Source organism: Lactuca saligna, chromosome 6 (assembly GCF_052625555.1).
Source record: "Lactuca saligna cultivar CGN05327 chromosome 6, ASM5262555v1, whole genome shotgun sequence".
NCBI classification, from domain to species: Eukaryota; Viridiplantae; Streptophyta; class Magnoliopsida; order Asterales; family Asteraceae; genus Lactuca; species Lactuca saligna.
In genome coordinates this window covers 11660639-11688636 of record NC_136422.1, presented here as the reverse complement: position 1 = coordinate 11688636, position 27998 = coordinate 11660639, and the positions used below count along the sequence as shown (strand labels likewise).

Here is a 27998-nt window from a genome sequence, read left to right as displayed (position 1 = left end):
CAGAGTGAAAGAAGATTGCATGGTTTGGGTACCATGATTCGTAGCAGACCAAGAGGTGATCACATGGTTCGAGTACCATAAGTCGTGGCGGTTAGTGCTTCTGGTTTTACCAGTTGTCCCATGGTGGTTAATTAGTCTGAGATCAGGAGATAGAGTGTGGGGCCAGAGGGCCATGTCGAGCAAGTTTTAATGGAGTATACCTGAAAAAGGGAAATTGAGTTCATTCCCGAGGGATTTTATTGGCGAGATGTTAGTGGGAGTCGTCAGGCATAGGGATGAGTAGAGATGAAGCTTATTGGAGGATCGAGGTCTGAGTCGGGCCATTGGCTGATGGATGAGATGTAACCTTCTGTGGAAAGAGTTGCATTGTTCCCATTTTCCGGGAGAAGCGAAGGAGATATCCAGTTTCCGATTCCAAAGTTTGGAGGAAAAGCCCGTGGGGTAGCATTGGTGGTGACCTTTTCATCAGAATATGTGGGCAGTTTGTCTGTTGTAAGGTATTTCAGGTACTAAAGAGTCATTAGTGGAGGCTGAGATGGAAGAGACCCAGGAACGTGCTTATATGAGTGTAGCATGCTTTTAGCAGTGGTTTTAGGTGGTTAAAAGGAATATATTAGGGCGGTGGACCTCGTTGTTATGTCGTGTATCGATTGTGAGAATGAGGTTCCATGCTTTGATGATGATTCCTGTGTTAGGAGTCGGGTCGAGGAGTCAGAGACGTGGTGCGTGATAGGGCATTATTTTCGGACTGAGGGTTAGGATTTTCGAAACAATTAAGGTGACCGACGAAATATCAGTGTTAGATTTCGAGATGTCTAGAGGCAGTCGTGCTAGGAGGATTTTGAGGTTTTTGTCTGAGTTACGGGATATTTGGATTTGCTTGGTTTCCATCGGGAAGATCATTGAGTGTTTACGTGGTATGTTCCATGAGTTAAGTGTGATGTACCTGGTGGAACAGTCTATGGATTAAATTGTTGGTGTACCCACTGGTGATGGTTCGAACCCTGAGTGGGGGAGAACTGGGTAGTCAATTGGGAAGATCAGCGATTCGTTCAAGTGCGGTTAGGGAACTGGTTATGGAGATTTGCGGTGCAGACACTTGAGACATGGGTTATTAGTGGATGAGGTAGGGTGCAATAGCTGAGATTTGCAGGTATAGGTATAGATTGTAATCTATACCCCAGAAGAGGGCAACATTTGGTTTGTCGACTAATTTTAGAGTCGGTATGAGCTATGCAGTCAATAGCGGTGGGATAGGGGTTATCGGTAGTTGGTAAAATAGTGGTACTAAATAGCAGTACCGCAAATAGCAGCCATAGTGATCGATATTGACTGATATTTAACCGCTATTTGACTGATATTTGACAAATATCGATGGGATAGCGGTGAAATAGCGTTTATAGCTAAATTTTTTATTAAGTCACTTCATTTATTATTAAAATGTAGATATATGGTGGGAGTTTTATGAGATTGTTAAACATTCGCTTCAAACATTTTCTAATTTACTATATGTTTTAGTTAATGACCATGTATTCATCCAATAAAACACAAGGTTACAAAGGCCCTCCATAACATAAAAATACCGATATCCCACCACGATAACCTATATATCAAATATTGGTCCTTGACCGATATTTGATTTTGAACCGCTATAACTGCATAGGGTATGAGTAGTTCCTTTGCGCAGTGATCAATAGAGGGTGGAGCTTTGGATTTTGTCAACGTGTTTCAGTTGTTGACAATTCCCCATGTTTCAAGTTGTGAGTTAAAGTATTTCGAGGTTCAGAACTGTGCGAGTGGAAGATCAGTGTACGCGACAAGACATCATGAGGTTTTGTGGTGGTGTACCGGGCTATCTGAGTATGACGCCCTAAAATTTTGAATTATTATGATATTTGAGTTGTTAGTGGAGTATCGAGTGACTATTATTCTAGTGGGAACCCATCATTTAATTGTCCCCAGAGCGAGACTGTCTAAGGGTGTACCTATGTTGATATAAGTGCATGGATTGCGAGAATTTGCATTAGGAGTGGTAGTACATAAGTTGGGTGAGTGTAAGCACCTATCTATGTTAAACTGTAGAGCATGAGTTGGCGAACTTAGTGTGGTGATGTTTGATGATGAGGTTATGGGATGATAAGAAAGCAAGTGGATCCGGGTGGAAGTATTCGCTTGGGGTTATCAGGAGAAACCGTGGAGTGAGCCCATGGTGAGTCAGTGAGTGAGAGAGTATTGTAAGACTACGGAGAGCCGTAGCATCCATGAGTCAGCAAAAGATAGTGTCGTGATATTGCAGGGAGCCGTGGTACTCACTGATTAGAGAGAGTGTGTTGTGATACTACGGGGATCCGTAGCATTCAATGGATAGTGGGAGTGGGTTGTGATACTGCGGGGAGCTGTGGTATTCATTAGTCAGTGAGAGAGTATCGCAAGATAACGGGAGAGACCGTAGCACTCAGTAATCAATAAGAGTGAACAGTGTTCTGTCGGAGGGGGGGGGGGGGCTGTAGTATTCACGATTCGGAGTATGGCGCAGAGGAGTTCTTAGGCTTGGGTAGCCCTACTGTTTGCGTCTTTGGGAGCCTGGTTGCCGAACCGGGGGCGAGACAAGGGTCTCCGTGTCATTTGGGAATTGATACATCCCAGGTTGAGTGGGGATTGTCATAATCGGAAGGAATTGGGGAGAAGATGTGTTCTTAAATTCACGAATCTTGGGCCATGAGTTGAGTACCATATTGGAATGGAGTGGTTTTAAGTCTGTTGTTGAATTAGACTCTCGAGCTTGAGTCTGGATTCATTCGTGTGTTGAGTAGGCGAGATGAGGTTTCGGTTTTGTATATGGGTTTCATTTTGATGGATATTAATCTTCATTTGATTTCTTAGATCGGAGTGGGTCAGTTTCGTTGGTATGAGAATACTCGAGATATGCATGGAACCAGTGGGTGGTAGATAACAAAGGTCGGAAGCGAGACAATTTTAGATGAGTTGTAGCATTCGCTTGGGGTAAAGCAAACTTCGTGACTTGTGTGTCATGATAAGCCAAGATAGTTATCGTGAGAAGGAATTCGGTGAGACGTTTTGGTTTGTAACGAGTAACCTTTGGAGGTTCATCTATTGTGTCGGGAGCTGACCTGGTGCTCAGTATTGAAGGGGAAATCTGAGAGGAAGTTGGGGCTTATGTCTATGGGTGTCAGAGGATACTTCCAAGTGAGTATAGTCTTTTCTTATGTTTGAGGTCAGATTTTTGGGATTTATTCTTTCTGAAAAGTTTTGATAGTGGTTCAGGCGGTATGTCCTTAGTGGGTCATGACCTTTCTGTTCCTCTTGAATTTGACCGGTATCAATTAGAGAATCAGATTTGGTAGAGTGTTCTTAGAGTCTGTTAATCGATGAGAGGTTAGCATGATATTTTGTGAGGGTGGTCTGGCAGGGAGACAGACCACTAGAGTTTTCTAATCCAGAAAGAGTCGGATCAAGTACCGCGGCGGCAGACGGGTCTGTCCTTCTTCGGGGTCGGGAGTTCCTATTGGGATCAAGTGTCTTTGGAAGAGATTGTTGTATGATAAGAGGTCCTTTTAGCGGTGTTTTTTGGGTTATCAGTTCGATTTATGTGTTGATAAGGAGCAATTTTGAGCGTGAAATCTAATTCAAGTGCGGGAGAATTGTAACATCCTGTTTCTGATCGTCTGTGAATAGGGTTCGGGGGCTACAATCTGGGCATAAGGGAGTCTATGGGTTGTGACAAGTTGCTAGGAGCTTAGAGCATCTCAACACCTATCCGAGGGTATGAGGTTCGTGGGAATTGGGGTTATGTCAAGGAAGCGATGACAGTTTGATGATTTGGAAACATAAATCCTTTAGTTGAAATTGATGGCAACGGAGTACGTTGGGCGTATGTGTGTGTACGCTTAGCGTACTCTTGCGCGTGGCATTTAAGTTGAGCCACCTAATACGCTGGGCATACCATAGGGTACGCTGGGCGTACTAGGCACAAAAGAAAACCCTAATTAATATGAGTGTCCTGATATTTTCATAATTAGCCATGTGTTTAACATATATTTTTATTCATTTTTAGCTAATTATATGCAGAATATGGACAAAAGGTACTTAATGATGCTTAAATTGTGTTTTCAGTCCAAGATACAGCTTTGGAGCAAAAATGAGTGAGGAGGAGCGATTAGAGATCAAAGAATGAAGAAAAAGGAATAATTACACATCTACTCGGCGAGTTCGTAAGAATGTTCCCGAAGAAAAGTCAAAAATCCTTGTCGTACACGGATTCCATGCACATACTCGGCGAGTCCACGACCTACTCGTCGAGTACCCTTTTTTGTGATATCTATAAATGTGGAGTCTTAATTCGAATTAAAGACTTTTCTGGCTTCCTTAGAGATAGAGCTACGATTGGAGAAACCCTTGACGACCTGAAGAACCCTAATCTTTGATCTTTTGAAGTTTGGAAGCGAATTAGGTTATATTTTCCACTTAATCCTAGGATTGCATTATGTTTAGTTTAATCAAATTCGTTTTTGAGCCTGCTTTTCTTGTAATCATGAGCTAAAACTCGGATGGTTTCTGTTTAGGAAGAACCAAATTACTCCTATGGTTTAATTAATACTTTTTTTGATTGTTTATTAGTGAATTAAGTTTGTTAAAGAACCTTATGCATTGATTACAACTATTTTCTGTTAATTGGAAGACAATTAAGCTGCATGAACATCTCTTAGTTGTTAACCTCATATGTTTATGTGACTACTTTATCATATGACTAGGAATAATGAACATGAAACTAGAATTAATAAGAGAATAGGTAAATTAATATGTGAGCTTGTTTGAAAAACCAACAAACAAAAGGTTAATTGAATCACCCACTTGATTAACCAATTACAAATCTTATTTAATCCAAATAATTGAACTAGGGAATTAATTAGTTTAAACAATTGGTCACTGCTTGAATTAATTAATTATCTAAGGGTTAGTATTAGTTAATATGAACCTAACCACTATAGTTGGTAACCAATAATAATTAATATATCACATTACTATAAAAATAACCATAGTAGTGAATTGGTTGGGCCTAAACAGAAACTCTTTATCAAAATTTGGTGAATTTTTACTTGTTAGCTTTTAGTTAAATCCCGTGTTAGGTGTTTTGTTTAAGTTTCTAGTCTTGTAAAACTAGAGAAACACCTTTACTTTTATTACTTGCTTAGTTAAAATTAGTATTAGTTTAATTTCCGTTCCCTGAGTTCGACACTCTACTTATCCATCTATACCACTAAAAGACAAGTTCACTGCCTTTGTGTGCTAAATTTATAACTTAAAAGTGAGCTTAAAACCAGTGCATTTTACACACATCATGTCCCTATATAAAGAATAAGATGGCCTCATTCCTGGCCACCATCCTCATTCAATAAACCCCCTAAACCATGATCCTCGTTCTGTAGCTTGTGTGTGACCATTGTGAGCTTATAAGTGTTATTGTGGAATTTTTGGAGTGAAGAAGGAGCATGGAAGAGAATAGATATGGAGTCCAGGCTTTGGATTAGAGCTTTTCTGTGGTTGGAGCATCATTTGGAGGTATAAAGCTCAAATCTTCCCCATCCTTTTTGTTTTGTGCATGATATGGTCCATTTTAGGGCTTTTGGTCCCAAAGCTTGAGGTTTTATGAGTTGTTGCACTCTAGAGCTCAATATATGTCATTTTAAGTGTTTCTAGTGGTGAGGATCCATAAAAATGAGGTATTGAATGTGAGAATCAACCCATGCATGAGATTTGAGCATTTTGAGTTAAGAAAATAAGAGTTTTATGTGTTTGTGACCTTATCAGCCATGCAAAGGCTTAAAGTCACTAACTTTATGGAGTAAGAGATGATAGGGAGTCCAGATCTGAGAAATGAGTTAAGGTCTTAATGGATCCATTAAGACTTTCTTCTAGCTTATTTTGAGTTTCTTCTAGCATTGCTGTGACATCTCGATTTTCATAAAAAATTTAAACTTTTAATTTCATAACCTTAACCATAGAAAATATAAAAATCCCAATACATATCCATATTATTTTGAAAATTCATAGTACAAAGAGCTAAATGTGAAAACAACGAAGATGCATGCCTCGCCATCAAGCCGATCCCTTGCCCTTATCAATAGAAGTACCTGAAACATACAAGTAAACTTTAAGCACGAGCTTAGTGAGTTTCCCAATCACACAAATCAAATAACCACATAATGCCATGCTCATACATATACATATAATTTGCCATGGACTCCCTCAATGGTCTTCAATGGAATGCCATGGACTATCCATACGGTTTTATATCCTAATGTTATGGGCTCCCCCATGGTCTTAACAAATACCATGGGCTCCCCACACAGTCTTCACATAAGCCTATACATAAATCAAACAACATACCATTTCCCATACAATATAAACATATCATATAGAATAATGGACTGGACTTGGTGCCTTCTACCCATGAGTGGGGTGAAAAGACTCACCTAAAATGCTGACAGTAGTTGAATAGGTCCTGGCTCCGAGTATCATCTCCACTCAGTCCCTAAACATAAGCAACTTCTTAGATTCAACACAAAACTTCAAAACCTAAGAGTCAACCTTGTTTAAAGTCAAAGTCAACACCCCGAGTTGACCCAACTCGTCGAGTTATCCTTCCACTCGTCGAGTTCTCCTTAAAGGTAGAATCGCGATATCGTGATCCCACTCGTCGAGTTTCCCAATTTATCCAACAAAATCGTGACAATCACAAACCAACTCGCCTAGTTCCCCTACGAACTCATCGAGTTCTCTAGTCTGCCAACCCACTTAATGCATTAAGCCATTTTTCTTGAATCCAAGGATTTCAAACCTCAGATCCCTTCCACAATGCTGTCTAGAAGGGTAAATTTTCCAACTTTACCCTTAAGAACTAACCATAAGGCTAAAACCCCAAACCATAGATCTTTAAAGAGGATATTGACCCATTAAGTCCCTAACGTCCACTACAACGTTCCAAAATATATATATGAAGTCCCAAGGTGGGAAAATCATGTAAAGTTTCCAAGTTTATGTCCATGCATGATAAAAACACCCTCTAAGGTCCATATTTGGCTTCATAATGGACATACTGCATGAATGGGACATGGAGGCCATTAAAGTTTGCAACATTAGGCCTCAAGAGGTCATGTAGGGGTCAGATCTAATCCATCAACCCTGAAAGCCTCTTCTCTTTGGATAACTCAACCAAAGACCCAAAACTCAAACTAAAACTTCAAGAAAAGAGATCTAATAAACTACATGCCAAGGTGACGACATTATACCTCAAAGATGTAGCCTTTGATGAAGAGTTTCTGGATCTAGAGTCACTTCTTCAAGCTAGGTGCTTCCCTCTTTAAGACTCCTTGAAAGAACCACCAAAAAACACTCTTTAAGCTCACACTACTCAATATACAATAAGGAAAACGATTATAGGGTTGTCTCTGGGCAAGGGAGGCTGGTAAGGAGGCCAACCAAAGAAGTTAAGTCCTTTATATATGGTGCAACACCTGAAAATTAGGGTTTTCACTTCCTGCGCCAACTCGCCGAGTTGGGACACCCCGATGCGTCAAGTTAGGTCATTAAAATGCACGGCTGGGGAAATCTCTACACGATGAGTTGGAGCCTCCCAACTCGTCGAGTTCCACTAAAGACTTGAAAATAAATGGATTTATTTCATACCTGGACCAAGCGTTACACTTGCATAAGAGTAAAGTTGTAGATTGTACTCATCAATACATCCTTAAGGGACCAAATCTACAATTTGAAGCCTTGCCTTTATGAGTTAGTGGCTTAATAGATTAAGTGGGTTTGCTGACTGAAGAACTCGATGAGTTCATTGAAGAACTCGACAATTTGGTTTGGGATAATCATGATTATGATGAAAAGGAGAGGGAAAACTCGACGAGTTAAAGGGAACTCAGTGAGTTGGATCAATTCTTCGTGATGCTACGGTTTGATGAGAACCCAGCGAGTTGAAGGACCAACTCGGCGAGTCGGGTCACCCGGATCGTTGACTTTAGCGTTGACTTTGACTTTTGCCTTATGCTTTTGACCAAGTTTATCCCAAAGGGTGTTTGAGGTAACCTGAATTGTATTCAAGGAAATATGGGCTTAGTATAAGACCCATATGGGATTGGGCCCAATTTGGAAAATTGGGCCATTACTGGCTTTTATGGATCTCATAGTTTTGGGCCTTGTTAGTTTTGGGCTTGGGCCTTGGTTGTGAGTCTTGATGGGCCATGGATAAAATGGTCATTTTACCCCAGGTTTGGATTATGGATCATGGTTTGGATTTTAGTTGCTAATTGGATGTTGTTTGGGAAGTCGCCAGGTCAACATCTAGGGTTTTGTGCCGTGAGCTTCAGCATTCGAGGTGAGTCTCTTCACTGTTCATATGGGTCGAAGGCACCAATGCTGACCCATTTGGTTTATGTATTGTAGGAAGACCCAGGGGTTAGCCTTTTGCACACTGTATGATAGACCAGGAGACGGCTTCTAGCACACTGTATGAAAGACTAGAGTATGAAGTCTAGCAATTATTAGTTAAGTAGTTGTAGACTGTATGCTAGTTCTCTTTGTGATGCTTGCATGGAAGACCCAGAGGTGGCTCCTGGCACTTGTTTGTAAGACCTAGGGTTGTATCCCCCGGCCTGGCAAGAAAGATCACGAGGTGGCTCGGGGCATAATGACAATACTATATGTGAGACATATCACACTTATTGATCATGATATATGAATGATATGTATGTCCCGCGGTTATGTATGGCATGTATGGATCGTTTGATATGTATGGTATGTGGTATTTGGGGAACTCACTAAGCTTTGTGCTTACGATTTTCTGTTTTGTTTCAGGTACTCCAGTCTATAGGGTTGCATGTACACCATATGTGTGTTAGAATGCTCAAATCCCATCAAAGGCGCCGACTTGAGTGTACACACGAGATGGAGTTGTGTTTCGAGGATCCTGGATTTTATTCAAGTGATTATCACGTGTTTTGATAATTGATATATTGAGATTTTGTGGGATGTGTTGATGTGAGATTTCATGGGATGTGTTGATGACATTTATGTGATTTTAAAAATGAAAAAAAATATAGGGTTTACGTCATTTTTGGTCACTTAACTTTTGATTTTGTACTCATTTGGTCACTTAATTCTTTTTAAGTATTAAAAGGTCATTGAACTTTTGACTTTGTGCTCATTTAGTCACTTAATTTTTGTTTTGTCACATTTAATCACATAATTTTTAAAATTGTGCTCATTTAGTCACTAAACTTTTAATTCTTTTAAAAAGTTTAGTGACTAAATAAGCACAATTTTAAAAATTAGGTGACTAAATGAGCACAAATCTAAAATTTAGGTGACTAAATGTGACCAAACCAAAAGTTAAGTGCCTAAATGAGCACAAAATCAAAAGTTTGATGACCTTTTAAAACTTAAAAATAGTTAAGTGACCAAATGAGTACAAAACCAAAAGTTAAGTGACCAAAAATGACTTAAACCCAAAAATATATATGAAAATTTATGGTGTTACAGTCCACATATGATTCCACTAACAAATAATCACATATTCCTATACAAAACATTTCATAATCAGTAATGGGCCGGCCTAGGTGCCTTCGACTCATGAGTGTGGTGAGAAGACTCACCTCAATACTGAACGGTAGCTGACTAGGTCGAGACTCCAAATATCCGCTCTACACAAACCCTATAACAAAAACAATTCCTCAAATACAACTCAAAATTCCCCAAACCCCCTTAAAGGTCAAGCTTGGCCAAAGACTAAGGTCAACAGTCAAAGTCAACGACCTGAGTTGACTCAACTCGTCGAGTTCCTCCAGTATCCGAACAGATTCGGAAAAATCCCATCAACTCATCGAGTTCACTAATGAACTCGTCGAGTTGGCCAAAAATCCAACCTCTTAATGCATTAAGTTGATTCCAACGAATCCATGGACTCCAAACCTCAAATCTCTTCCAAATGATGTCTAAAAGGGTAAAGTTTCCAACTTTTCCCTTAAGAACTACCCATAACGAGTAAAACGCAAATTCTAGGTTCATTAGAGTGAGTCTTAATCCATTAAGCCCTTAAACTTTCACAACATAGTCCCAAAACTCATATATGGTGTCCAAAGGATGCAAAATCACGTAAAATTTCCAACTTTATGTCCATGCAAGCTAAAACACACCCTAGGGCTTAATAAGGACTTAATGAGGGACTTATTACATGAATAGAACTTAGAAACCAATAAAGTTTGCAACTTTAAGTCAAGAGGAGTCATGAAGGGGTGATATTTAAGTTATTAATATGTAGAAACCTCAGCATCTTGGACAACCCAACCAAAATCCCAAAATCATGCTAAAAATTCAAATAAAAAGATTTAGATGAATACAAGGCAAGATAACGACTTTATACCTCAAGAATACTGCTATTAGTGAAGAGATTATGGATCTATACTCCTTCTTCCAAGCTAGATGCTTCAAACTTCCAAGATCCTTCCAAAGAATCACCAAAATCAATTCTCCAAGCTCACCACAACTCACACACTCAAGCTTGCAAGGATATACGAACTTAGGGTTTTCTGGACAAAAGGGAGGCTGGTAGGGAGGCCACCCAAGGGGGTTTAGGTCCTTTAAATAAGCTGCAACACCCTAAAATTAGGGTTTCATCCCAACCGCCAACTCGTCGAGTTGGGTCATTAAACCCCACGACCACAATGATCTCAACCCGACGAGTTGGAGCTCCCAAACTCATCGAGTTCCAACAAAGATTTCTAATGTTTTGAGAAATATTTTATACATGGACCCAAGGTTGTAGTCTTGTAGAACTCGTTACTCAGTACCTGTTTGGCCGACTACCGAGTAACGAGTACTCGGATTCGGTAATTCATGTAGAAATATTTTTAGGGAAATTATATATGTCAAAATCATAAGTTGATTGAAATATATAACGAAATTAGATACACGTGAATATACAAAAACTGAAAAACATATAATGGTCTCACTACGTGAATAATTAAAGAAAATTTAAGATATATATGTAGTAATAATTACATGTGTGAGTGTTAAAAAATAAACCATTAAGTATATTATAAATATTAATCACCGAGTTGACCGAGTTTTACAACATTGCTCAGTTCAGTAAGGGGCCGATCGGGGAGTACTCGAGATTTTGTAACTCGCCTCGGTAAGGAGCCGAGTATCGAATACTCGGAGGAGTAATCGGTCAACTTGACGAGTTTTACAACATTGCATGGACCAAACGCTACAATAATCCTATAAATTATCAAGTTGATACAAAGTAATAAATATTATTTTGTCATAGTGTTTATATTTATTGTAATATTTTATAGCAGTTTAGTTTTATAAAAAAATATTATTTCGTAATAACGAAATGATTTAAATTTTCTTTTCTTAACAAAACATCGAATGATATATTACAGGATAATATCGAATTTATATTTTGGTTGGTTATGCGTTTAAATAATGTCCAACTTTGCGTGCTAATAAATTACCACCACCATCGCCGTTACCAATTACCATCACCAAGCAACAATCATCTCTTCCAGTCCACACACCGACCATCTACAACCACCACGCACCACCTTCTGACCTACATACAACTACTTTACAATCAATCACACACACACACACCCAAACTTTACAGGGATACACCACACAATTCTCCTACAGGAACTCCCAAAAATGGCCAACTTGTATGTCCAAGCGGTGCCGCCGACGGATCTCAACAGAAATACCGAGTGGTTCATGTACCCCGGCGTTTGGACCACCTACATACTCATCCTATTCTTTGCTTGGCTCGTCGTTCTCTCCGTCTCCGGTTGTTCTCCTGGCATGGCCTGGACCACTGTTAATCTCTGTCACGCTCTGGTATACTTCTTATTTCATTTGTTCTGATTTCATTTCATATGTTTCCGATTTTAATTTTAGTTCAACATGCTGACATGCTTGATCACCTTGTTATGATCGCGGTAGAGTCAATTTGCTTTAATTTTGTTTGTATTGATGGAATTATGATGTTACTCTATCTGATTTTAGGGTTTTGAAGTATGCACATTCTGTGCAGTTTGCTTGATCTGTGTTGATGATTGTTTTATTAGTTATAACTAAAGTTCATGCTATGACGAGTTTAGATCTATACTTGTAATCGCAAAAAGTGGAGATAGAAGAAGATAACCAGAGTTGATTCGTGCTTTCTCCGTGTTGCAAGTAAATCCTTTGGTATTGAAAGATCTGCGACATCTACTTAGGGTTTGAGTTCTATGATAAGCTGTTCAGAGCTGATACAGATGAAACTGGTTTGAGCTTGAACTATTGTTATGAGTTGTCACTCTTACTTGTATGAGAATCACCATAACTTATCTTTTGGGAAGAATTGGGTGCTACTGTGGGAGGTATACTGGAGCTTATTGATGAGACCCTGCACTCATGCTTATATGCCATTATATATATGATATATCAAAGGCATATGTATTTATTGTTCCTTTGTTCTCAATTGGTGTATTTGTCACCAAAAAAGCTACATTTTCTTAAGACCAAGCAACCTATTCATCATGCTCCAATCTCCATCATATGTTGCTTGCATATGCATGGAATTTTGTTTGTATCTAGATAAAACTTAAGTGCTAATCTTTGTTTTTGTATTAGGTTACATATCACTTCTTTCACTGGAAGAAAGGAACACCTTTTGCTGATGACCAAGGTATCTACAACAGGTTGACATGGTGGGAGCAAATTGATAGTGGCAAGCAGCTCACTCGCAACAGGAAGTTTCTTACTGTTGTGCCTGTAGTGCTGTAAGTTCTCTCAGTTTCCTTTAAGCCTGTAATCAGGGCCTTAAAGCTCATAAATCATATCACCATGATTATGTTTTGGTATTATTGAATGTTGAATTCTGTTAGAGTGCAGACTCTGCTCTATTGAATTTTTCCACATTAGGTGTTTTATGTATAAAGTGCTGAATGGACAAACACTGTTTCTTGTTTAAGACAGAATCAATCTTCATTGAGAGTAGATGACCATTTCACCCTTCTGTTTAGGATCAAATTAAAAGAAGTGAGGGTGAAGGGTAAATAGGTAAAAAGGAGTTCTGAATGGATGCGACTCAACCCATTAAGACCTTCTGTATGTATCAAGTAAAAAAGAAACACCTCTGTATATCTGTCCCATTAAGTCCATTAAGTCAAAAAGAAAACTGTCCAGTGTGTTGTGTGCATATGATCTGTTTCTTTTCTAGACTGAATAACCCTTCTAAATAAGACCATTTTACCCTTACATCCCATAAAACAAATTTCACAATATCCATCAGGAATCAAGTAAATAAGAAACAACCATGTATAGCTGTCCAAATTGAGAACTAAACCCATTAAGCCTATAAATTCAACAAGAAAAACAGTCACTTGAACTATTTTAAGATCATTTGTTATGTGAATAAATGTGAACATTTTTTTGTTGTTGTGCAGATACTTGATAGCATCACACACAACCGATTATCAGAACCCAATGCTGTTCTTGAACACAATAGCAGTTTTTGTGTTGGTGATTGCCAAATTCCCACATATGCATAAAGTCAGGATTTTTGGAATCAATGCTGAAGAGTGAATCATGTTATCTTTTAAAAAAAAAGGATACTAGTTCAGTTCTATCCGTGGATATATATATGTGCATCTTTAATTTTGACATATCATGACAATTAAAAAGGTTTGGAACTGGATAAAAAAAAAAAGGTATATTAACTTTTTTGTTATATTTTTTTCCCCCTTTGTGTCTTGTGGATGATCCAAAAACTAGAAAAAAAAAAAAAAAAAGACTTTTCTTGTGTCTTTTGGTGGTTGATTTGTAATGCTGAGTGTAACATCTCTTGGAGGGTTGTTTGGAAATATTGTTTACTCAATTTTAAGAACAAATATTTTCTCAAATTGTTGTGGAAGGTGCCATATTTCTCAAATTACAACATTAATGCAAAATGCTAAATAAAAAGTCTGATAAAAATCAATCAGTATTATAGACAACTAATAGAGTAGTGTCTATTATTCACATGAATGATTTAATTACTCTCCAAGTTGTCTATAGTGATATTCCGACATTTTTTTATGAATTCCTGTGGAAAGTGCCACTTTTCACCATTTTTCGTCTCATTTAATGATATTACGACATTTTTTTTTCTCACAGATTTAAATAAATTAATAACGATTGTACACAGATTTCTATCCATAAATGTATTAATCGTTGATGAAACTTGACTATTTTATGAATTTCAACAAAATTTCTGTAAACCTTAATTTCATTTGAATCTGTATTATTCAAATTGAAGGAATAATTCATATGTTAATATGAATCTAAATCATATTGCAAGAATAAAATTAGTCGTGAATCTTCAAATAACAACAAATATGGAAGGAATAATTTCAATAAAATTCATCTAAAAAAATTCAAATCGTTTTCTATAATCAATAACTTGGTTTTCAAGATCGAAAATGTTCATTCTAAACATTAGTTTTTATTTATTTATTTATTTATTTATTATTATTTTTTTTGAAAAAAAATAGTTTGAAACTCCTTTTTTATCACTTATGTTTATTCATTTATATATTTTGTTTTCCAGACTATTTTTATATGACCCAATTCATATTTAACTTACTTTGTTATTCAAAAATATAAAAACAAAAAAAGAAGAAGAATAACAAAGATTATAAAAAATAATGAAATTGTCGAAAAATGTGAAAGATGTTAAACTAAGTGAAAAAAAATGAAGATATAGCGAATAAAACAACAAGTTAGAACTTTACAATGTGGTATAATTTAAAATTCACATTGTGGATATGTATTTAAGAGATCATATTAGGACTTTACAATGTGGTATAATTTAAAATTCACATTATGAATATGTATTTAAGAGATCATATTTGTAATGGTGCTTCACATGTGAATTATTAAAGACTAAATCAACATTATTATTGTGTTACGAAATGCAAATTTACAGTGTGAATCTGTGTTTGAAAGATCATATTTCTATACAGGTGCTTTATATTTTGAATTCTTAAAGAGTCACATTGAAAATATTGATTTACATTACATTTTTATGTTGTAATATTTATTCACATTATGAATTTAAAAGTGTTGGTAACAATTCACAATGAATTGCATATCTTGGAACCATTTTTAGATGCCCCATTTGCTTTCTCTCTAATGCTCTTGATTCTTTTATCACTGACCCATCATTTGTTTCTAATCCCTACTAGGTTGTGAATGTTGATAACATCATGTATCGGTGCTCTAAGTGTGTTCTCAATGTGAACTGATCTATTCAAAGATGCCCTTGATGAAGTACATAAAAGAATGTCACTATTACTCTCTAGAAGTTCTTTATAAATTTATGTAACTCATCATCATTCTTTGTTATCTTGTTAATGGACAAACAAATAATAGCATATGCATCTTGAATCAAACAATCATTTTAATATGAAAAATATATGACGACATATTTAATGGAATTTCATCAAACTCTTTCATATTTAATATGAAAAATATATGACGACATAACACTTCGTCCTGGACAAAAGCATGCACTACAACTAATGGTATCATCCTTTGTACTAAATAAAACCTAAAAAATTACCATTAATGACCAAATGAGCATGTGAATAAGAAACTCTATTTCATATCATTCAATAAAAATCATCAGAATCTTCATCCTCATTCCCTTTTTTACCAATCAACTTTTTTATATTCTTCTTATCTCATAAAACATAAACTTCATTTACATCTTCAATAACTACAAAATCTTGAATGCAAAAATGTAGAATTGTATAACTCTTTCTGTATTTCCAAGAAAATATTATGTGTATAAAATTCTAATCCATGTTTTTTAATAGGTAAAGGAGTCCTTAGCTTGGGGATGGTAGTTGTGTCCTGATAATGTAACATCCACTTTTGGGAAATTTCTAATTTTAGGATAACAAGCCTCAATATGATCATGTAAATGTTTTGGGCTTCATGGGGTTAAAGTTTAGACCTTATTGGTCATATATATATATATATATTAAATGGTAGAATGGGAAAGAAATATTTGAACTCATTGATTTAGTTCGATATTCATTAAGTCAAAAGTAAGTAGATAGAAGTGTGAGACTTATCAATACCTTCGCATTCATATAAAGATCACTAAAAACAGAGTTGAAATGAAGAAATTATGACTATTTGAAGCTGAAGTGAATTTTAGGAAAAACGAGTACACCATGATGTGGTGAGGAGTTCTCCACGACGTGGAGCGTTATTTCTAATTAATTTTTAATAATTAATTTTTGATTAATTATTAATTAAACAATGTTATTTCTAATTAATAAATCATTTATTACTATTTATTAATCATATTATAAATCAATAAATCAATATCTCTCTCCAAAAACCACTCTAAACAATTACTAGTTCTGATGACAACCTAAAAATGATTTTGCTTCCATTTGTAGCTTCATAGTTGTGATCTGAAACAAACACAGAAATATATAACTTTAAAGAACATTGAAGATTCTTGAACTTTAAAATTGCAGGACATCCATTATTCTTAGAAGCAGTTCTCCCTTTGTTTTAATATCTGACAAGCTTTCATTTATATTTTCATTCTTGAAGGAATCTATGAAACCAAATATAGTACATGTAGAATATCTATGACGAACAGTGCCATCATTATATTATATCTTTTTTGTATCAATTTATCATAACGACCAAGCCTAAAAGACTCAATGTTGTAATGTTCAAAATCAAAATTATTAGGAGAGTTACTACTACTTGAATGAATAATTTTCATACTAGAAGTTGAAAGATCATGAACTACAAAAGCAAAAAAAAACATGTTTTTATTACATTATATAGAAAATATGAAATTACATTAAGAAAAATATCAAAAACAAACAAAATGAAGCGACTTTTTTTTTAATGAAAAAAAAGTTCGTTCTTTTATATATCAACATTGATCTCTATAAAAAGATGATGAAAAATCGAGAAAATCCGGTATATTAGGTTTTTTTTTCGATAAAAAATGTATTCTAAAAAAAATTTTAAACGAAAAAAAAAGATGAGTTTTTTGGTAAGGAGGTGTATTTTTTTTTTTTTTGGTATAATCCAATATATGTGTGTCAAATGTACCACGGTACATCTATTTCTTTGGCCATTAATCATTATGATTTCCGACACTCACGATCTATGATGCATGGAAACGCCTAAAGAGGATCCGTTCCCGTATCTGAAACGGTTGGGAAACGGAAACGCCAGGAAATGTTTCCGGCAAAGTATCCACTATTCTAGAAACGTTTCATGTAAGTTTCCTCCACGTTTCCTTTTTTTTTTTTGCATGGGCTTTTAATGTGCTAATGGGTAATGGGCTATAGTCCTATATCGCACGCTAACTTGCTATTACCCTACAGTTAGCCGATTACAATTTACAAGCCTAATTTCTAAAGTCTAAAACGATTGCTTCGCTGCTGCCTGGTGCCTAGTGTGTCGGTGTCTCCTTGGTGATTGGTGAACGACTTTTACTGCCTTGCGCCCTTGCCTCTGTGTCGTCGATCAAGAAGACAAGAACAAGAAAATAATTTAGAAATCATTCACACATTCACCACTCACCAATTCAGATTTTATATCCATTATTTTGGAATTTCTTTAATATATATATATATATATATATATATATATATATATATATATATATATATATATATATATATATATATATATATATATATATATATATATATATATATAAAAGATTGTATTTTTCTGGATATCCTTTTCATTCCTCTTCTACCAACAGAAAGCCTTTGTAACCCTTTTCAATATTGAGATTAATTATTAATATGATGTTCATTCAAAGTGGTTTTTTCCCAATTTCGGGTTTTTCCACTATAAATCCGGTGTTCCTTTAATTCATTATTACATTTTGATCTTTACATATACATAATAGTTTTTTTTTTTTTTTTTTTTAATAGTTTTAAATTTTCGGTTAAGTGAAGATTCAAACTCAAAACCGGATCGATAGGAATTAGGACGATTGATGGAACGTGTGTTGGTTATTTTAGCTACTGTTGACACAAACTGATTGCAACTAAACAAAAAAAATACGATCATAACAATGATATGTCGATAATAAATATTTGAAAAGGACAAAATAAATCATTTATGAAGGTTGAGGTGATGATTTTAGTTATTGTTTGGGGCCTTTTTTGTAAGATCCTTTTCATTGCCATGGCCCAATCCACTAATATGGAATCACGAGTCGAATGCCAATCGTTTTTCCTTTTCATTTTCTAATTTGACACCATTTATGTGGTTTAGAATCATCACAAAAACAATGAACTAATAATGCTTGAACCAGGGAATTACATTTTCAAATGTGTTGTTGGGTCTTCCCTTACATTCTCTCTTTCTAGTTTCCTCAAACCAATATATTGTTTATTAGCAAATTTACACAATTAAGGGTACATTTCTATAGCCTAAAAACCAAGACATTTTCTTGATATTACAAGAAACAGAAACTTAATCAAAAAACATGTAAATTAAGAACAACGAAAGCAATATAAACTAAGTTATCAAGAGTTTTTATACAAATAAATAGAACTCACTTAAGACAATGCATGTGTAATAGAAATCAATTGTTTAACGATTAACTTGTCATATACACATGCAACTTGTTCCTTTACACATTAACTGGTTTACCATTAAGTCTTCCAGCCAAAAAACATATGTAGGATTTAAGCTTATAATGTAATATTAAGGCATGTTTGGGTTGTGGATTCTAATATAACTAGAATTCAAGATTATATTCCATAGCTTATTTAGTTGTCAGACCGATACATTTTAGTTATTTGGAAGCTTCAGGTGTCAAGTTTAATAGATAAAGTTATTAAAAGTTACTTGAAGTAGCTTTTAAAGTGATTACTATACTTACCATTTCATTCACATAAATTGCAAAATAATAAGTTACTTACCATTTCATTCACATAAATTGCAAAATAATAAGTTATACATATTATTCTACTCACAAGGGGGAAGAGGGTATATGAAGCAATTTGGGGGATACCTAATGGGGGATATGTATAGAATACCTTTGTAAATTAGGATTTTTTGTTTAAAATGAAATCTTTAGTATATATTTGACAAACTAGTTGGAAGTTGAAAACTGAAAATTGTATGTAAGTTTTATTTGTGTAAAATATTTGTAAAAATAGTTTGAAAAATATAAAATGACATAAAATATAGAAGCAAAAAACTCTAAAAAAAAACTAGTCGAATTAACATTTTGTTTAAAAGAAAATTTTTAAACTCATAATCATATCAAATTTTAACTTTGATTCTAGTTTTTTTTTAATTATACCAAGGTTTTAAAAAATTCGTCATTCGAGGTTATGATTCTAAGGCTTTTACTTGCCGCCAAACTTTAACAAAATATCACCTTAAATCATATATGTATATAAAAATGAATAATAATAGAAAATACATATAAAATTATTAACTATATAAATTAATTGTAAATTACGTCTTACAAACAACATGGTTCGCCATAGCTTGTAAAAAGTTGAGGCTTGCCTAACATGATTTAGAAGCTTGGTAAATACCATTAAAAAAAATTAATACAAACAAAATTTTAAAACTATTTAATTTCATCATTGATTTTATTCGATTTTCTACTGGTCAATTGAATGCACTGAATGTTGTCCCCTTAATTGATTTTCTTCTCATATAATATAACATGTTAAACAAAGAATATACAAAAGATAAACCTTCAATATTCCATATTTCAAAAAAGCCCGAAACTATTACCATCAAATATCAACACAAAACTTAAAACATTACATCAATTACATTACAGGAAGCCGCCTAACATTGCACCAACAAATTATAAAAAAAGAAACCACCATCTTTTCATCTACACACTTCCTATGTTTACACAAATTTTTCGTTGAATATTCAACAACTACCATATATATTAAGAAAAAAAAATTAACATAGTATTTAACTTGGAAAAATACCATGCCTATATACTTTTCCAAATTAAAAACTGTGTGTGTGTATATATATGCCTTCACAATCAACTGTCTTCACATGACTAATGTATGTATATATTTATAAAAGTGCCAGCTCTTCTCTTTGTTGTAATTTCTTTAGAGTATATATATATATATATATATATATATATATATATATATATATATATATATATATGTTGTAACCATAACATGTTCCTAGAGTATCTGTATATTTTTTAATTTGATATATATAATATATATAATCCATTGAGTATCTAGATCTTGTTTTAATCTTGATGCTATTATAACATGTAGTATTATATATGTAGTATATATGTGTGTTTAATTAATTAATTAATTAATTAATATAATCCATGGAAACTGGAAAAATCTGATCTGGGTTCCCTGGAGACCATGATCTTAGAGAAAGACCATAGCCGAGCACCTTCCTCTGGATCGCATGCTAGTTTTGATGCTGAAGCTTCGTTGCAGTCTGCAAAGTATTTTCCGCTCACATTTCTTAGTCTTGGGTCACTTGCAACATAGCATGTGGTCGCCGCCGCCTGTATATTTCAAAATTATATATTCATGCATGACAAATCAGTCATAAACTAACTAAATTATATATATATATATTCAACCATCAAATAATCGAAATTAACCAGCATATATAAACTAACTTTTTAATAATGCTTAGTTAATAGGGATTACCATTTTTATCAAAATAGACTAAATACGTTATGTTTGTATAGTTCGTAAGTGTGTACTAAATAAAAGTTAACATTTTAATTTGTTGGGGTTTTCATAAATCTATATATTGTCATGCTAAATATATTTTATTCTTTAAGGGAAGTGATTCGTATACAACAATTTTTTACCATACACAACAATTTATGCATTATAAAGTTGTACAATACAACATTTTAAAGCACAAATTGTTGTGTATGGAAAAAAAATGTTATGTACGAATCAGTTCCTATTCCTTAAAGAAGATTGGTTCTTCTTTTTCTTTTAGAAAAAAACATATTTGAACATTAAACTGAACTAAAAATGGTTAGGTTGATTTTTCTTTTTAGAAAACCAAATGTACTTAATTAAACCGAACTGAAACTGGTTGCATTAATTTTTCTTTTTATAAAAAAACGTATTTAAACCGAAGTGAAACAGTTTTTATACATATATACAGTACACACATGTATATAATCATAGAACGAGTCGCAGTTATATTTTAGATGGATGTGCAAGAGACAGAGATATATAAATAAAAGATATATAAATACAGTACCTGAGGAATGGTTTTTAACAGCTTTGAAGACAGAAAAAATACGAGATCTGCATGTTTAAGAATTCATCTTCAGAAAGTATAACAAAAATAGAAGATTTATCAATCTATACACCAATTCAGAATTAATTAGTTTGCTGTTTTATTAGCTATGTATGATGTATGATCTGTAACAAAACTGGCTATATATGTATATTTTAATCTTAAAGTTACCTGTTACAAAGCCTTTGTGATCTCTTGTTAGCCCCGTTCTCACGATCCCAGGATGCACACAGTTTACAGTCACGTTCGCCTCCATTTGCTAATTAAAAAGTAAAAAAGAAATGAGATTTTGTAATCTTCATAGAAATCTTAACAAGAAATTTTTAATGGAAAAGATATGAAAAAGATGAGAGATGGTTTGAACAAGATAATATATAGAAACATAGGAACACACGTGATGTGATGTTTATGTAGAAGAAGAAGAAGAAGAAATAGAAAAGAACAAGTTTCGTCTTTTAATCAGTAAAATAATTTTATATTCTTCAATTGGAAATATATATATATATATATATATATATATATATATATATATATATATATATAATCATCATGATCATGTAATGATACCTTGAGTCTCCGAGCAAGTTCCTTGGTATGCAAAACGTTAGCGAGCTTCGAGATTGCATATGCACGTGTTGCATCGTACTGACTGCATACACAAGAGACAAATATGCAGAGAACAAGTCAAAACCAATATTATATATATTTAATTAATCTCATATGCATAACTGCTTGATTAATTCAGTATTCAATTACAAGGTAATTGCATTCGAATCTATACAATCGTGAATATGAATTATACTTTCCAACTAATTAATAACATTATAGCAATTGATTTTGAGTTTAAGAATCATTGTCAACATAATTAGGTATTTTTTGTTTCTTTGTGAGATCGATCGTTTTGTTTCTAGATGCTTTTTTGTTTTTTTCTCCTAGAAATCTCAACAATTTATGTTGAACGCAGTAATTAAAGCGTGGAATTTGCCAAGAATATTTGAGAATCGTCTGCAATCAAACAAAAGTAGACAAAATCTGGGCATTAATTAGATAAATATCCCGTTTAGAGTTAATCGTTTTCTTCTCGATTATCCCCGAGCTGGAGTCGATTTGTGTGATTTTTAAATAACTTCTGAATCAGTACCTTTTATCCCGAGTGATTCGACCAAGAGAACGAATCAAGTCGCCGGAAAACCAGGTATGGATGCCGGAAGATACGTTCACGATACGACCTTGTACGCAGGTTATGTTTGCCGTCTCTATCATATTCTTCATCAACAGTTCCGTTAACAAAAAATGACCTAATTCAAATTAAAACAATCAATTCAATATGTACACATAAAATAATCACACTTTCACTGTGCATACTGATATATAAGTGGTTATTGATAGTATTTTGCAGAAAACTAACCTAGATAATTCGTTGCAAACGTCATCTCCATCCCGTCTTCCGATATACAGTGATTCTGAGAAAATTTCCCGGCGTTGTTACTGTGATAATTAAGAATATATTCATTCATGACTCGGTGTGAGAAATTAATAACTGAAACTGAAGGAATTAATGATCGATCATTTTACATGAGGAGATTAAGCGGAAGATTAAGAGCTTCAAAATCAGAAACAAAACTCCTGACGGAATGAAGCGAGCTAAGATCAAGAGTCATAACAATAATCTCCGAATCAGGAAACTCCGACAGGATACGAGCCTTATTCTCCTCGGCGGCCTTTAGATTCCGAGCAGGCAGGATAAGACGAGCACCGCGCTTAGCCAGGACGCGAGCCGTCTCAGCTCCGATCCCGGACGTCGCACCTGATTAGATTAAATCGATAAATTCAAATAAACAAAACCAAAAAAATTAGATCAGATTTAAAAACAAAATAAACGAAAAGGAATTTGCATCTCTCCACTGATAATACGACAATGATGACTATGCATGTGCATGAATATCAATACGATTATAGATTTGTAGGTCATGATTATTACCTGTGATGATGGCGGTGCAAGAGCATAAACGATGGCAGTCATCGGTGACTTGCTCGGCGGTGGATTTGGAACCGTAACCGCTTGCTCCGGCGCAGCCGATCAGATACTTAATCATCTCAATCATTTTTAATTTGTCGACTGTGAACTGAGAGTGCGCTGCAGCTGTATAGCATAGACTAGACACCACACCACAGACAGATGATTTGAAATTTTGCGGTTTGATAGGGGTAGTGGGGGCCGGTGAATATGGCAGAAGGTATCGGAATCGGAGGAAGAAGATGAGATGGTCCTGCTGAGAGAGAGAGAGAGAGAGAGAGAGAGAGAATTGCATATTTGTCTTGTGATTAATATAATTTAATATAGACTTTAATTCAAAATATCCGATTAAAAAAGTAATATGGAAATCAATATAATGCCCAAGGTTTTGTCATGATATGTTTACTTGTTTTGACGTTGTACAAAAGGTGATGTCATAATAGTTGAGTGCTTGCTAATTTCATAATATGTTAACATTTTTAAAGGAAATGATGAGATTTTAAAAAGAAGATCGATAAGCTATTGCAAGAAAACGGATTATAATATATAATCATCCATATTTGAATACTTTATTTTAATCACAAAATTTTAAAAAGAAAATGTTGAAAATAACCACATTTGTCCATTCTAATTCTTGAATTGATTTTTGTCGATACGTAATACACTTACTAAAATCGTATCTTTTTAGTTATTTTAACTAAGTATCATAAATCTGGTTACATTTTTAGAAAAATTGTTATAAATGATCAACGAATTATTCTATTTGTTTACTATTAGTTATTCAACTTACTTTTGTCTAATCTTAGGTTTCATTTTAGTCTTTTAGTCTCTTAATTTAGCTAGATATAGTCTTAACCTGTGTAAGTGATATTTTTTTAAGAATTTGGATTAAAATAATATTACATATGACTTGGCATTTTAGTTTGTTACTCAATTAGGTTAGATTTAATTACAAAGTAGAGGGTAACAATTCAGATAAGGGCTATAGCTCGATTATAGTCAGATATTTTTTTAAGAATTTGGATTAATTTTTTTATTAAAAGCACCATATAAGCCAGATAAATGCTATACTCGGTTAAAACTTAAAAGTGCCAAATTGAGAATATTTTGTACGTTAATTATCTAACAGATAGTCAAAAATAAATTGAACGATTAAAACAAATAAATAAAATAATTTGTTAGTCATTTGTAACTTTTTCTTTCTTAAAGTTACGAGTATAACTTCGATTTACCTTTTAAAATGCAACAACACTTAATCTAAATCTTTTGGCAATCGTTTTGTACATTTGAAAACCCAAAATTAGTTTATCATATTTCTCTAAATGGCAATATAAACTAATTTTACTAATTAACAACAAACAGTTACCCTTTGATTAATTAAATCAAAATTTCCAATCAAATGCTAATTTTAATGTTAGATCTTCATATAATTTTGAACTTATAGTAAAAAAACGTTCAATTGTGTTGTACACGATATAAAGTTACGACATTGTTTAATTTTGTGATAGCTTTGAGATGTATATTTTATATATTCTTCCAATTTTTCTGGTTAATTGTATCTCTATTTATTTTTCCGTTATTACTTTTGTTTTCTAATTGTTATTACATAAACAATTAATTGATTTTTGAATATATGAAGGTAGATTTTGACTTCGAGGGAAGTCAAAGATTCGTCCTTCCTTCCAATCCAACCGGCGAATTGCTCGATACATTCAATTAACAAATTCACTATTAATTTAATAAGGTGTACCCCATTACTAATTCCTTGTCTCTCCAAAATCTCTAATTACCTTCTAATTACCTTAATATCAATGATATTAAAATATTTTATTTTCTTTTGTTGTATTCATGTATTAAATAAGTTTATTTAAAAGATAATTTAAATATGAAACTCTAAATATTGCAATTATTATATTAAAATACTATATAAAATTTAATAAAAAAAATACAATGACATATAGAATTAAAAACTAATTTAAAATAATCACAAAATAATATGTGACAAAATGAATGAGTGTGAAATGCAGCAAAAAGATATTTATTAATTAGAGTAGATTATTATTATCATCAACACTTATAGACGCCCTATATTTCGTTTCGATTATCATTATGTTATTTTTTTCATTCGGATTATCCATATGTTATTTTATTCGTTCTGACTATCTTTATGTTATTTTTTTCGTTTGAACTATCATTATGTTATTTTTTTAGTTTTTTTGAAACCGCACTTTCCAAATGCAGAAAATGCTATAAAAATTAAAATTGTTATGAAATATTAATTGCAGAAAAATAGATCCAAACACTAAAATTTTATAATACGACATTTAAAAATATTAATTCAAACATTAAGGGCAGGATATGTTATAATTATAAAAAAAAACTACATAAATTTTAAAAAATTGTTATATGTCGTCATCGCCCCCCTCGTTCCATCAGGTATCATTTCGTTGCGACAAAGATCGAAACCACTCTTCAAGTTTCGTACTACATATGAGGTCTTTAAGCATTATTTGAAACATATCCAACTACAAAATAAAAAATAAAAAATTAAAAAAATTAAAAAAAATTAAAAAAATCTTATAAGTTAAACCAATAACTTACCAAAATATAAGCAAAATACAAACTATATTACCAACACGTTAAATTATAAAACTAACAGTTATCAAACTATAAACTAACAAGTATCAAAATACAAATTACCAACATATCAAACTATAATTAAACTAACTATTACCAAACTATAAAATAATAACATAGGAAACTATTACCAAACTAACAATTACCAACATATGAACCTATTACCAAACTAACAATTAACGATATATGGAACTATTATCAAACTAACAATTTGCAACATATCAAACTATTACCAACATATCAAACTATAACAAAATAAACAATTACCAAAATATAATTAAACTAAGAATTACCAAAATATAACAAACTAACAATTACTAAACTACAAATACCAACATATCAAACTATAACCAATATATATGGGATTTTGAAATTAAATAGTCTCATTTTACATGTGATTGTGGCGGTGGCTATGACAATGGTGATAAAATTCTTTCTTTAGTTAAAACATCTTATTTAGCATTAACAATTAGATTAATTATACTTTAAATAAACAATTTGATATATCATAACATGCGTTCTTTTGAACAAACACTACTGTACTAGCACGACCCCCCTTTGTTTGCGTATTTTTGTTGCTTACAGATTACTTTGTTTGTCATCGAACACTTTATAAATTCGATTGTTTGAAAATGTTCAACTGTTTACTCCTAATTACCAAGTGACATACCCTTGAGGTGGGTTGGCTAATGCTCTTAGGATATCTGCAAGCCCTTTGATTCTCTAAAAAAGATTAATCGTTTTACTTTTTCGATCTCTATAATATTTTTGTAAAGATGCATCAATGCCCTGCAACAACCTAGCACTCTGGGGATCCAAAGAAACCCGATCCAAATCCAATTTTTTTACAAATACAAAAAGTTAGTTAATTGAATATCAATCACAAATAAACATAAAATATTATCATATAAATAATTCACCTTCAGATTTATGATTATTGCATTCCTTAAAATGGAGGAAACATCATTGGCGGATGCACCATAGATCCCGGGGTATCCTGGGATACCCCTAAAAAAAATTCGGTACTATAAATTTTTTTGAAAAAAATCGTTTTATATAGTGTATATATACATAATATTAATATGTTTAGCAAGGTAATAACACAAGTTGTAGTTGGTTAAGATGGTTAATGTGTTACAGGATGTTGCTGGAATCTTATTTCCAACATTTATTTACATTTATCTTAAGAAGCTAAGAAAATTAAATGTAAGTATTGAATTATCGAAGCGGTAAAGTGTCGAACTTTTAAGTTTGAGGTCCTTATTTCGAATCTTGGCCATTACAAGGGTGTATTTTATTTTGTTTATTAGTTTTTTAATTCTAAAATTGTCCCACATCGGCCATAACATGAAACATAGCTCATATACATATGTTATATAAGCAATATAACCTTCTCAATTCTCAACAAGTTAAACTTTTGAATGAGTTTGGGTTTAAACCGAAACTGAGTTTGGAAAACCAAGAAACTAAACTCACCAGTTTGGGATACCCATCTATTTTGACCATGACTCCGCCATTGGGAAACATGGTCTCAATCATATACGCTAAAAGGGATGTTCTCCCAAATATATAGCCCAATATCATGGGAAAACATATTATCATGTTTCCCGATAGGGGTCAATGTAATATCTCTGTCAAAATCCAAAGCCACAAGCTTCCCCTTGTTTTTCGGTAATAGCTTTGAGAGTTTAATGTTTTTTGCCAATGCTCTTGTTCTTTTAGTTGGAAAAGATGAAAGATATAATTAAAAATATTAGTTATAACAACTAAGTAAATATATTAATTAAATAAATCATAATTAGACTTATCATCCTCTGTGTGATGTCCATGACCAAAGCCTACTAAATATGGTGGATCCTCGTCTCCATCACTTCCATGGTTGAGACCCATCACATCGGTCATGATGTAAGATGATGCAATCCAAGTAAACCCCATTCATGAAGATGTTGCG

At 33.5% G+C, this 27998-nt stretch overlaps 2 protein-coding genes across 2 annotated transcripts; one reads left to right on the top strand and one right to left on the bottom strand.

The window, feature by feature from the left end:
• The first annotated feature begins 11570 nt into the window (after positions 1-11570).
• Positions 11571-13795, top strand: LOC145001251 (uncharacterized). Its single transcript, XM_078960614.1, has 3 exons — positions 11571-11919; positions 12697-12845; positions 13512-13795. Exons 1-3 carry the CDS (start codon positions 11734-11736, stop codon positions 13648-13650), a joined length of 474 nt encoding a protein of 157 aa, XP_078816740.1. The 5' UTR covers positions 11571-11733; the 3' UTR covers positions 13651-13795.
• A 6043-nt stretch (positions 13796-19838) lies between these two features.
• Positions 19839-23723, bottom strand: LOC145001508 (short-chain dehydrogenase TIC 32 A, chloroplastic-like). Its single transcript, XM_078960883.1, has 8 exons — positions 23375-23723; positions 22969-23200; positions 22802-22881; positions 22535-22691; positions 21961-22042; positions 21565-21652; positions 21355-21401; positions 19839-20632 (listed from the first exon to the last, which is right to left on the bottom strand). The coding sequence occupies exons 1-8, from the start codon at positions 23703-23705 to the stop codon at positions 20432-20434; spliced, it is 1218 nt and encodes a 405-aa protein (XP_078817009.1). The 5' UTR covers positions 23706-23723; the 3' UTR covers positions 19839-20431.
• Between the last annotated feature and the right edge of the window lie 4275 nt (positions 23724-27998).

What these genes read in the sequence shown, in the direction of transcription:
- LOC145001508 (XM_078960883.1), bottom strand. Translation starts at nt 23,705, where the DNA reads ATGCAATTCTCTCTCTCTCTCTCTCTCTCTCTCTCTCAGCAGGACCAT. An exon ending in TTGCACCGCCATCATCACAG is followed by an intron (nt 23,201 to 23,374) that starts GTAATAATCATG and finishes TAATCTAATCAG; the next exon opens with GTGCGACGTCCGGGATCGGA. An exon ending in CTTCCGCTTAATCTCCTCAT is followed by an intron (nt 22,882 to 22,968) that starts GTAAAATGATCG and finishes TAATTATCACAG; the next exon opens with TAACAACGCCGGGAAATTTT.
- LOC145001251 (XM_078960614.1), top strand. Translation starts at nt 11,734, where the DNA reads ATGGCCAACTTGTATGTCCAAGCGGTGCCGCCGACGGATCTCAACAGA. An exon ending in TTAATCTCTGTCACGCTCTG is followed by an intron (nt 11,920 to 12,696) that starts GTATACTTCTTA and finishes TTTTTGTATTAG; the next exon opens with GTTACATATCACTTCTTTCA. An exon ending in ACTGTTGTGCCTGTAGTGCT is followed by an intron (nt 12,846 to 13,511) that starts GTAAGTTCTCTC and finishes GTTGTTGTGCAG; the next exon opens with ATACTTGATAGCATCACACA.